This window comes from Balaenoptera acutorostrata, chromosome 6 (assembly GCF_949987535.1).
Source record: "Balaenoptera acutorostrata chromosome 6, mBalAcu1.1, whole genome shotgun sequence".
Taxonomy (NCBI): Eukaryota; Metazoa; Chordata; class Mammalia; order Artiodactyla; family Balaenopteridae; genus Balaenoptera; species Balaenoptera acutorostrata.
In genome coordinates, this window is record NC_080069.1 from 8,550,970 (window position 1) to 8,563,836 (window position 12,867).

The 12,867-nt window shown below is 41.8% G+C and overlaps 1 protein-coding gene across 1 annotated transcript in view; it reads left to right on the top strand.

The window, feature by feature from the left end:
- Positions 1-1,866: 1,866 nt before the first annotated feature.
- Positions 1,867-12,867, top strand: part of XKR6 (XK related 6) — a 275,314-nt gene continuing 264,313 nt past the window's right edge. Inside the window, exon 1 of the mRNA XM_057549310.1 lies at positions 1,867-3,096. Within this exon, the coding sequence (XP_057405293.1) occupies positions 2,363-3,096 (734 nt within the window). The 5' untranslated portion in view covers positions 1,867-2,362. The remainder of the gene's footprint in view (positions 3,097-12,867) is intronic.

Sequence of the window (12,867 nt, forward strand, 5' to 3'; positions counted from 1 at the left end):
CAGGGGCTACTCTCTGTTGTGGTGGCAGGCTTCTCATTGCGGTGGCTTCTCTTGTCGCAGAGCATGGGCTCTAGGCACATGGGCTCAGTAGTTGTGGCTCACAGGCTCTAGAGTGCAGGCTCAGTAGTTGTGGTGCACAGGCTTAGTTGCTCTGCGGCATGTGGGATCTTCCCAGACCAGGGCTCGAACCCGTGTCCCCTGCATTGGCAGGCAGATTCTTAACCACTGTGCAACCAGGGAAGCCCTGCCGAACAACTTTTCAAAGAAGCCACTGTTATATTCCCATTTATATAATGGAGGAAACTGGGATTTAAAGAGGTTAACTATCTTGTTCACATTATTCATGTTATTACTTTAGTGGAACTGGGATCCAAACCTGGGCAGTCCTACTCTACACCTATGCCATCTTTTAAAGGTGTTATTAACTCAAATTCAGTAAAGAAAGAAGCAGAATCTCATCTAAATGCAGAGTAATCCTTACCCGCTAGCTATAAGTTTTACACCCATAGGAACAAGGAGGCTTAAATTGTAGTGTGAAGTAAAAGGATACCCTTATGTGACATGTTTCCAAAAGTAGATTTTGGATTATTTCTTCCCCTCCTCCCCCCTCAAATGGCAAAGGTGAAAATTCTCTTTGAGTACTTTCTGTAAAAGTCTTTACAGCTTTTAGCTTGGCATAAATACCCATGAAAAGTTGTGTACCAAAATATGGAATCCTCACCTTGCCTTGCCACCCCCAAAATTTAACTGGGAGTTATAGTGTTAAATATTTTATATCTCAAAATAATGATACTGAAAATTTCAAAGGCATCTCTCTTCCTCGAAACCTCAATGCCATACAAATATTACCTCATCTGTCCTATTTGAAGGAAAATTATTGGCATGATTAGAAGGTTTTACTGAAGGAAGAAGTAGACAGAATCAGAAAAATGAGCACAAAAATCCAGAGAGGTCAATGAGAAAATTCAGGGTTAGAAAATTTTTTCTTTTAACTCCAAAATGTTCCATTCACCTGATCAGTAACAATTGTGACCATGTAGCTTTCTCCATCTGGCTTCAAATATACTTTCACTAGAAGATCATTGTAATTCAAATCCATTCAGTGCTGCTTCACTTTTGTAAATTGTTAGTTAAGTAGTGTACCCTGCACCTATTTTAATGAGATAGCACATTGATAACATTTTCACTTATTTAAAGCCATGTTTACTGACAGATCCTTAGCATCAAAAAAATTCTAAAAGGCAATTTTCACACATCCAAAAGCTTGAAGAAGTAACTGACACAGCTTAAACCCTGGCTAGTTCTGAATTTTCCAAATTAAGGTCACAGAATTGAAAAACTGCATACTTAAAAAAAAAGTTGGTAGAAATACATTTTAATGGTGAAGAAAATACACTCAAGGTCACAATATGCCAATTCAATCTTCGCTGTAATTTTCAAGACCCAATCAGGCTGGTTATCACTGGATTTTTGCCTGCACTTTTCTTAAGGGAATGGTGAAAACTTTATTGCAAAAGATGGTAAAGTTATCAGTGACAAGAAAATCAGGGGGTCAACAGAGGTAAAAGAGGAGGGAGTTGTCTAAATAGAAGTGAGAATCAGTTAGTTATGTGTGGGAATCTAAACTGACTTATACAATTTCTAAAGACCCTCAAAATAAGAAAAGGAGACAAATTTAAAAGAAAAAAATCAAAAAAGGAAAAGAATCAGCCAAAGAGGTGAGACACAGCCATTTTGATGGGGGGGCGGGGGGGGGCGTCTAACTACACAATGAGGTCATCCTATCTCCCGGAAGTGACACGTAATCACCTGCTTTGCACTAGCTCCGCCCCTTCCCTCACAGGTCCCGCCCCTCCGCCAGCAGCCGGGAGGGTGTTAGGGGGCGTTTCTCCAGGAGGAAAGCTGTGAGCTGCGACGCTGAGGAAGGGGACCCCAAAACGTCTGGCACTGCCCCCTCCAGGGATCACTTTGGACCGCCTCACTCGGCCCAGCGGGATTCAGAAACGCCGAGGGGTCAACCTGATGGGTTTCGGGGTCAACGGAAGAGGGGAAGGGGAGCCCTGGCGGGGTGAACCCCCCGGTCCCCCGCCCAGCAGCTGAGGCACAGGAGGGCGGCCATCTTGGCCGGGAGGGTAGGGCTGGGGAGCTGCGGGCGCCGTGCGATTGGGGGGCTCGCCCGGAAGTGACGCCAACTACCCGGAAGCGGAGGGGGTTCCCTGGCCCACTCCCCCCTCGTTCGTTTGCTCCCCCGCTTCCTCCCCGCCCCCCTTCCTCTCCATTCGTTTCCCCCCCTTTCCCTGCCTTCTCCCCCCCCCCACCCGTCCCTCCCCCCCCAACCTCCGGAGCTGGGAAGAGAGTCAAGATGGCGGCGAAATCCGATGGCGGTGGCGTGGGGGTGGGCTTCGCCCAGCTGCACAACCTGGACGAGGCGGTGGGCAGCGGCGGCGAGGAGGACGGGGAGCCCGGGGGAGGCGGCTGCGGCGGCGGCGGCGACGGCAGCGAGCCCGGCGAGAGCAGCTCGCTGCACATCTGCCACTGCTGCAACACTTCCTCGTGCTACTGGGGCTGCCGCTCCGCCTGCCTGCGCTCCCTCCTGGGCAAGACGCCGCGCCGCAGCGCCGCCGCCGCCGACGGGGGGGACCAGCCGCTGCAGCCGTCCGCGGCCGCCGGCCACCACCCCCCGACGCCCTCGGCCGAGCGGCCGCAGCCGCCGCAGGTGGAGCGGCCGTGGCTCGACTGCCTGTGGATCGTGCTGGCGCTGCTAGTCTTCTTCGGGGACGTGGGCACCGACCTGTGGCTTGCCCTCGACTACTACCGCAAGGGGGACTACGGCTACTTCGGGCTGACCCTCTTCTTCGTGCTGGTGCCGTCCCTGTTGGTGCAGAGCCTGAGCTTCCGCTGGTTCGTGCAGGACTACACGGGCGGCGGGCTGGGCGCCGTGGAGGGGCTCAGCAGCCGGGGCCCCCCCATGATGGGGGCCGTCTACGGCCATGGCGCGGGGGTCCCGGCCACGCCGGGGGCGCAGCGCCTCTGCCGCCTCTCCGTGTGGATCTGGCTGTCGGTCATCCACCTGCTGCAGATGGGGCAGGTGTGGAGGTAAGAGCACTGCGGGGGTGGGGGCGGGGGCGGGGGCCTGGCCAGCTGGCCCTGCAGAGGGCCCCGCGGGCGAGGCCGGAGCCCTCCCGAGTGCGCTCCGCCCTCGAGGGGCCCCGCAGGTGGGCCCCTCGGACGGGCCTGGCACGGGGTCTTGAAGGAGGGCTTTGCCACGCACTTCCCCTGGCGTCTCAAAAAGACCATCGTGCGGTCTGGATCCCTGGCCACGCCTTTTGGCCCGGGGAGGCCCAAGTCCCGCTGTTTGTCTTCATCCCCGGTTCGCACTTAGCGGAGACCCTGCCTCATCCTCCCTCCCCTCTGTCTCTGTAGATCTCTGTATTCCCGTGGTCCCTTGCCCCTGTATCCCAAGGTAACCAGCCGCTAGCGCTTTTTATCTGCACCCTAGCTCGCCTCCTGGGGGAACCTTCCTTCTTCCAGCCGGTTTGCACTCGGTTTTGTGCCCCGGTGAGACATCTTCCCCTCTTTCCCCGTCTTCTCTCCGCAGTGGCCTGTGTGGGGCTCTGTGCAACACCCCCGGCTGCTTCTCCTTTCAGCGCTCCTTTATTCCACGCCCCCTCCCCCCTTCCTGCGACCCCCCATCCCCTGCAAAGGACTCCAAAGCGCTGCTCTCCTTGAAGGAAAAATGACTTTTTTGCTGGATTAGACGTGCCCTTATCTTAGTGACAGGTAAAATTGTATAATATGTGATAGGTGTAAGCGTTTGTTTTTAACTCTCACCTCCAGAAAATCACTTAGCCACCTGGACATCTCTTCTGGTGGAACGCTGTTTTTGGTAGCCAGGCCAGTGCGCAGGTGATTTATGTTTACACAAGCCCCAAGCTTAGCCCTGGGGCTCTTTCCCTTCTTGTAAATTTCCCATGTGCCAGGTGAATCCCTCAAAAACCACTTGCAGATTTTTTTTTTTTTAATAGCTTAACTGGCTAAACTAAGGAAATGATTCCATTAAAACGTTGGTAAATCTGTGCCCTCCAACTTAAATCAGCTTGAGTGTATTCTGCAAACAGTGAGTTGTGGGTGAGCGTTTGCAAGAAAAATAATCTTACTGAAGAGAAATTATTTAGAGCTCCTCAGGTACGTTGCTTCTGTGAGAAGACATTTTGCCTACACTGCTCAGGCACCTATTCCTAGTAGGAGATTTTAGGTGCTCAGAATTTCAGTTTACTGGTATGTACTCAGGTTAACTGAAATAAAGTTCAGCGTGTTTTGAATTGTTTGTCTAGGTCTCTGTTCAGAATTTTAAATAAAAACATTTCAGAAAGCATGGGGATGAATTAAGTCGAATCACGAAAGAGCATGCAAGAACTTTGTCCTGCAGAATTTACATGCAAATTCAGGATAGGGGACATGTGAGTGGTTCTTGATTTTCCTGGTCCTCTCAGGGTTGTTTACTGGTGTTCCTAGATTGAACCAAGCAACCTTTTTTCCTAGCTCTGTTTGTCTGCAGATAATTTATTTCCTGCTGATAGGTTTATAAGAAGAGAGGGAATAAAATAGAAAAAAAGATGATTGATTAACTTTTAGCGATTATGAGCCTAATATGGGGTCAAGGAAAATTTTGACATATGTTTTGAATTTGAAATCTAAATCTAAAAACTCCCCAATCCATACTGAATCAAAGATAGTGTGTTTAACATGGGGGATACCTTTTTTTGGTTTCTTGCAGGTTGGTAAGATGCAAAGATATGAAGGGAGAGGGACAAAAAGTATGGGGAGAGATTTTGAAATAGTAGTAAAATTTAACAGCATCTAATTAATAAGTAGGCTTGTACCGAAAGTCACCTATCTCTCCATGTTAGACGTCGAGATGTGGGCAATCAAAACCTTGGTGTCAGGTTAAAATTACTGAGAGAATTGTTTCTAATGTAATCCATCCTAGATATTTATTAGTAGTAAGCTTTTGGGACATACTGAAATTGGAGTTCTGTTTCACAAATTTTTTAGGCAGAATAATCCCCCGCCATTGACCTAAACCTTAATTGTATTTGGCAAAGTAGTAGAAGTCCCGGTTGTGGACAAACTGAAAAGTACATTTTAAATATGAATTTAGCTTTTATAATTGTTTAAAACAGGGTAGTGTTATTTTTCCAGATTTTTATTGAACTTTCAGAGTCTGTAGTGGTAAATATAATATATATATATTTTGAAAAGATGCTTGTGATTTTACTATGTCTAAATTTTTTGGTCCTTTTTCAAGATTAGAATATATGTCTAAATATTTTATAAAGTTAAGGTGTTAAAAGACATGCTAATTCATCTAAGTTATTTATTCCAACGTACTATACTTCAAAAGAAATATTTACTGAGGAAGGATTTTATTTTTTTCCAGTAAGCTTGTTTTACTTGAGATACTCCAGGAGCAGGGTCTGCTCTTTATTTAACACCTGCTAGGCATGTGGCTTGCATGGAAACCATTCATAAGTAAAAGCTTTGGAGAAAGGTGTTTATTCTTTTCTTGTTTTAATCTCTTGGCAGACTTGTCAGTGGGTATAAACATACATCATCTCAGTTTTTTCTGCAGATCTTTTGGGGTTACAGTTTGTTCCCTTAATCATATTTGCTACTTAAATTTTATTTCATGTGGTCATGTGACATAAAGGTTAAGGTCTAAGAATTTGATTTGGGCCACATTTCTAAGAAAAGATGTTGGTGAAGTATGTTGTCAAAACTGGCGGCGTTAAACCCTGAAGCGTGTCTCTTCATATGCTTTTTTTTTTTAAATGTAAAATTATTCGACTCACGTGAACAAAAGCACAGTGCTTATTTAAGAAAAATTAGTTTCTCTTGACATTAAGGTGGTAAATTTCTATGCATGTTGCCTTTCCTATCAAGATGGAAAATACTTGACATCTGTTTCACCAAATGACTTCACAGAATGTAAGAAAATAGTTTTGACTGGGCCAGAACTGGAGCATGGAAGAGTAGTTGCCTGTAGGATGATTTGGTTTCATGAACCTTGTTTTGCAGAGCACTACTGTGTGATTAAGGTCTGTTTAATGCATGCTTTACCTTCCCTAATTGATTACTTAACGTGGAACTTACTGTCTGCCTTTATGTGCTCTGTTTTTCAGGTGCTTTTCCCAGGGATAGCGGGTCTATGAGTCACCCATACCAGGAATAGGGGTCGCACCAGGCTTCAGTTTAGTACAGTGTGTTGTTATTAGAAAGTGAGATCATTTTCTTGGAGGATTAGAGCTTAGAAACAGGTTTTCATATTGCATTATTGTGTGTAAGTTTTTTCCTTAAGTGTATCGGCTTTTCTTTGCTTCTCTGCTACTTTTAGGGGGTGCTTAGTGTGTTGGCAGCTCACTGCAGTCAAGAAGCAAGTTCTTTGACTAAAATTTCATGTAATGTCTTGATGTTACAACCGAATCATTAATCTCCCTTTTTATGTATTTATTTTTATGGGTATGTTTTAAAGATTTAAAAATTTTAATTAAGATTAAAATCTGAATTTTATTGCCATTTTTAAAGTGAACGTCAGTTGTTCTTTATCTTGGGAGATGAGGTGGAGGAGAGGGTTGCCTTCAAGTGAGAGGAAGGAAGCGGTGTTTCACCTGCCATAATGGGGTCATCAGTCTGTAAACAATCTAAAGCTTTGTTTTAGCATTCTTTCCGTTTTAGCACTTTGATGTAATATAGGGACACAGCTCTCTCTAATCAGCAGCAAATGTTGCTGGGCTGGTGAAGATGCTTTTTAAACTTATCCCCCCCCCCACCCTCCCTCAGTGTAGGGATACTTGGAAAATTATGGGGCTTTGTTCTTATTGAATATTTTAGAATAGCGGTTCTTAACTCTGGCTGAGACTAGAACCTACTACAGCTTAAAAAATGCCTGAGCATTGCTGGACCTGCTGAGGAAGAATCCCAGGGTGGGACCCAAGCAGTCTTATTTTTAGAAGCTCCACAGGTGATCAGATGGGCAGCCAGGCTTGAGAAGCACTTTTAGAATTGGGTTTCAGGCTTATTCCATTTAGAGATTGTTATTGGGTTTGTGTTCTTAATAAATAGGATGGAACAGTCGGGAATGGAATGCTTTGGTATTGTGAAGCTTGGTTCCTGGACAACACCATAACAAAACGACTTTACCTTGGAAACATGAGTGTCTAAATACAGTACTTGGGGCTGTCTCAAGTGTATGCACTTATAGTACTCAGTGTTTTATTCTTTGAGCCTAAGTATGGATCTTATTCTAAAAGGATTCCTAAATTCAAAGCGTTCTTCAATAAATGTAGCTCACTTCTCTGCCTTTTATGTGATTCAAACAGCACGTTTATGATTGTGTTGCATGTAAAAGGGAAATTAATTTTGAAATGATTCTCTTAAGTAGGCTTGAGGTAAACAACGCGATTACAAGAGGTGTTGGACTAAGTGATCTGTAATGTCCCTCTAGCTCTAAGATGTTGTGATTTAGGAATGGAAGTGTTACCTTTCAAATAAGTAAATTCACTCGTGGGGCCAGGATACCAGTCCTAGTCACGATAAAAGATTGTATATGTGTATTTGTGTGTGTGTGTCCGTGTGTGTAGGAGACTTTATATAGTATCGGCTTATTACTGGATGGGAATCTCTATATTGTAAAAATCTTTTTTTTTTTCCCATTTTGGTCCGTATGTTTAATGGAATTCTGGTTCAAAAGAAACTCAGTGGGATTTTTTTGAGGGGAAACTTGAGGAAAATTGTTCGGAGAAAAGTAATTTGTTTGAGTAGTCAAAACCTTTCAAGATTTAAAAGAAAAATGTTGAGAAAAATGTTCCTCTGTCAAGAAGTGCATGTGCCACAGTGTCAGTAATTAGATCGATGTGCGACTGGCAGAGGAATTAAGCAAATAGGTGTTGATGCAGAGTAAAGAGAGAGATTGACAGGTTTGTGGGAATTCAGTAGACAGTAAAGGTGGCATTCCTAACCAGGGAAGGAAAAAAAGATTATTTATCAAATGGTATTGAGGCAATTGACTATGCAATTGGGGGAAAAATAGCTCTCTACCTTATATAAACAAAAATTCTAAAAGAATTAAAAGTGTAAACATGAAATATTAAATTGTAAAAACACTAGAAGAAAATGTAGGATAATAATTTTATAATCGTGAAAAGGGCAAGATGCTTTGATACCATCAAGGAAAAAAGGGACAAATTTAACAACATAAAGTCTCATCTAGTTACTCCCTTCCTCCTCCCCCTACCTGAAAAATCGTGGAAATACATGATGAGTTGTAAGGGTAGAAGAGTTATATTTAGACAACGAGCTACTTACCTAAAGGAGAGCGAGTGTGAAGAAAGCATCTCTGAAGATTATTTCTCATTTTTGAGTGAACAGAAACAGTAAAAACTTGACATCTATGGTGAATTTTCAAGGGAAGGTGATGAAAAAATGGCACACTTTGAGTAAAATTACAAACAGTGCTGAAGGATAGTATTTCCAGAATGATCTAGAAACAAAACACCAAATTTGTATTGCAGAAGGCTAGCGTTCCAGAAACCTAGTAGGCACATGTCAGAAATCATGAACAGTTCATTTCTGCCTTTTAACATCATTCGCTTTGTTTTTACAGACTTTTATCCCTAAGGCCAATTAGTTAGCGTTACGTAATGGATAAATTCTGGAGAGTTGGAAAGATTAGGTGGGATACAAAAAGAAATAAACTGTCTCAATTGTTGCTATTTTCATCATGGGTTGGTTTGATTTACAGTGTGCTTTCTGCAAACAAGATTGTGGTTAAAACTTTACTCCTTGTGATACTCTGTTTACCTAGTTTCCAGTCAGAAATTGTACATTTCAAAGAATTAATTTTTTTAAAATCATGAAAATATAGCCTCGTTTAAGAAGTTCACTGACTTTTGTTTTTTTTTTTTTTTAAATTTTATTTATTTATTTATTTATTTTATTTATGGCTGTGTTGGGTCTTCGTTTCTGTGTGAGGGCTTTCTCTAGTTGTGGCAAGTGGGGGCCACTCTTCATCGCGGTGCGCAGGCCTCTCACTGTCGCGGCCTCTCTTGTTGCGGAGCACAGGCTCCAAACGCGCAGGCTCAGTAATTGTGGCTCACGGGCCTAGCTGCTCTGCGGCATGTGGGATCTTCCCAGACCAGGGCTCGAACCCGTGTCCCCTGCATTGGCAGGCAGACTCTCAACCACTGCGCCACCAGGGAAGCCCCTGACTTTTGTTTTTTGCCGAAAGACAATCCACTATTTACCACTACTGGAGATACTCAAAAAAACAAAACAAAACAAAACAAAAACAAAGAAAAACACCACAGGACACAGCAATAGTATAAAGGGAACATTGGAGTTAAGAAATCAGGTTTATCATTCTGCAAGTTCAAAAAAACTCTGGCCTCCATTTCCTCATATTTATCAAATAAGGTGTTAAATTGATTGATCTTTCAGACCCCTCAATTTTAGAAAGTCTATTATGCTATAGGTATTAGCATTCCAAAGTTTTTTTTTTTTTTTTAAATCTTTTTTTTTTTTTTAAAGGAGGCAAAGGGGTTTTTTTTTTTAATCTTTTTATTTATTTATTTATTTTTATATTTATTTATGGCTGTATTGGGTCTTCTTTTCTGTGCGAGGGGCTTTCTCTAGTTGTGGCAAGCGGGAGTCACTCTTCATCGCGGTGCGCGGGCCTCTCACTATCGCGGCCTCTCTTGTTGCAGAGCACAGGCTCCAGACGTGCAGGCTCAGTAGTCGTGGCTCACGGGCCCAGTTGCTCCTTGGCATGTGGGATCTTCCCAGACCAGGGCTCGAACCCGTGTCCCCTGCATTAGCAGGCAGATTCTCAACCACTGCGCCACCAGGGAAGCCCCATTCCAAAGTTTTAAACAAGGAATTTCAGACTCTAGTTTGAACAATTAAAATATTAAAAAATGTGGATTTCTCAGGAACTGCTTTGAAGTCCTATCATGTATTATTTTGACTTATTAATATAAAAAATTTTCATTACTTGTAATCACTTTGCTACCTATAGAGGCATTATGTATATATCGTTAGCTAATGTTAAAATTTATAGCAGATAAAACTTCCTGAGAAACTTGTTATCCTGGTTTATTAGCTACTTTTGGGAACTTGCAATTTCAGCTAAAATTAAGTTAAGGTGTCCTTTTATAATCCTATGTTTAAAATTTTTTACTGTTAGGTTAAGCTAAAGCAATGCATATATCTAACATATTTTGGAGGTTTTTCTGAGTCGTTTACCTAGATTAATTTCTAATTGGGGAGGAACCTCAAAATCTCCTACTGCAATTTATCATTTGATATGTATTCTCTAACTTTGAAAAGTTAATGTTTGTAAAATTTTTTTTTTTAATGATAGCTTTCTTGTCAGTTGTGAGCTGTTTTAGGAAATGATTCTAAGTGAGCTTTCTTTGTGTTTTGTATTTTATTAGATTAAGGTATAGGTACTTTTTTGGTTTAAGTTGAATTTGGGGAAAAGACGTGATTTGCTTGAAGGATTCAGTGAATATTATTATGACAAGAACACATTTGTACATAAAATTCAGCTTTAGATTTTTCTTTTCTGTATGTCTAATGTGGGTAAATCTTGGTATATTGCATTACTGTATTTTAATATACTTTAAAACAAATGACAGTATCCTAAGGTATTTTGCATATTGCTAACAAAAAGTGTCTTTACGTGTATATTGCTTTTATCCTGAAATATCAAACAAGTGGTTTTAAAAATAACTTTTGTATGCAATATTTTGGTCTTTTTTCTTTTTAATTGTGAGAAAGCTATTTCTGTTTTATATTGGTCATTAATATACAGAGTATGGATTATATGTCCATCAAATCATTTCTAGGAAGAAATTTAAATATTCAGTTCACAGAAAGGTAAACATGTCAGTTTTCTTCACAGCACCCTGGGAAGGGAGGAAGAGTTGATAGTTATTGTTTACCCTGGCCAGATGCTCTCAAAGAATCATAGGTACATGGAGTAGAAAGTTTCTCTTTCACCATTATGTCCGCTTTTTGATTCTCTCTTAAACATACTGTACACATGAAGAAAGATGGCAAAGGTGAGGAAGACACCAAATTCATGGCTTGGAAAGCCTGGTGATAGAATAGAGCTGGCAGGAAATTAGGAACCCAGGCCTTTCCAGACAGCAGACGCTTTCTGCTTTCTTTCTTTGGCTGTGTTTCTTAGAGTGGTCAGAGAACCTCTTGTATTAGGATAGGCCTGGGGCTTGTTAGAATGCAGATTTGTGGGTCTGCTATGGGCTTAAAGAATCAGAACCTCAGGGAGTTGGACCAGGGAATGTGTATTTTTGCTGTCTTTATTATGGAAACTTTTAAGCATACAGGGAGATAGAGGAGTATATTGAACGCCCATTACCAACTACCTGGATTCTGTAATTAACATAGATAGCTTTATGTGTGTTTAACATGTATCATGAGGTTGCACCTCTCCATACTTTGCCTCAAATACTAAATAATTAGACTAATTCTGCATAGCTATAATACTATTATCCCATCTTAGAAAATTAATGGTAATCCCATAATTATTCCATAATTCAAGAAAATCATCTAATAGTTGTTTCATATTCAGATTTGCTCATTTGTTGCCAACAATGTCTTTTATAGATTTTCTCCCTCCCAACACGGATTAATCAAAATTGCTTAATCAGCATTGCTTTTATGTTTCTTTAACGCTAGAACAATTCTTAAATTTTTCTTTTCTTCATGATGTTAACTTTTGCAGAGTCTGGGCCACTTCTCTTGTATGTTCCATATTTTGGATTGCCTGATTGTTTCCTCCAAGTTTCATCTGCCCTCTGTATTCTGGGTAAACTTGAAGGTGCTTCTAGGGGCTTGATTATATTCAGACTACATACTGTTGTCAGAAGTACTGCTTTCCACTTCATATTTGCATCATATCACAGTATAACCTGATTCATCTCACTGTTCGTGATGCTAAGTTTTATCTCTTGGTTAGGGTTCTTTCTGACTGCCAGATTCTTCTGTATAAAGGTACATTTTCCCCTTTGCAGTCAGTAAGTAACTTGTGGAGTAAGACTTTTGGCAAGGTGTTAAGGCCTATTTCCTGACAACCTTTTACCTAATAGTTTTAGTGGCCATTGAGAATCCTTGCCTGAATCAATTATGAATTGCTTGTGGGAGGTGGGATTTGTATTTTAAACAAGCTCCCTAGTCGTTCTTAGGTCTCTAAAGTTGGAGAGCCATTGCTGTACTGGAATCAGGACCTGAGAGTTAAAGAAAAAAATTCTGTCCTGAAGAAGTTACTATGAATCTAGGCACTGGTGGGTTTTCAACTGGTTGTCAGTAGACAGAGTTTAAACTTCATGTTAGTTTTGGAGGAACAAATTTGAAATATGTCTCATGTGTTCTCTGTATGTAATGGCAATAACCTGACATAAGGGCTAATATAACAGGTTAGAGTGTATGACTCAAAGGAGAGTGGAGGTTGCATAGAAATTACTAAGGTGGAAAGGAAACTATATTAGAAATTCTTTTTTTTACAATTGTCTCGTTTAAATTTTTGTAAGTTTTTTTGGTGCCCATTTTCAGATGAAGAAATGGGTTTAGAGAGGTTAAGTAATCTGATAAGTCACTGGTAACTGGTGGAGGAAAGTTTTGAAGCCAGATCTCACTGACGGCAAAATACATGCAGTTTTCTCTGTCTCTTGTAAGGATCCGGAGCCTCTTCTCACTAATTACTTTGCTTTACTTTGGGACTTTGCTGTCTTGGCTTATTGAAAGTGGAGGAATGATATTCTTGAACCACTGGGGCCTCTTGATGTACAC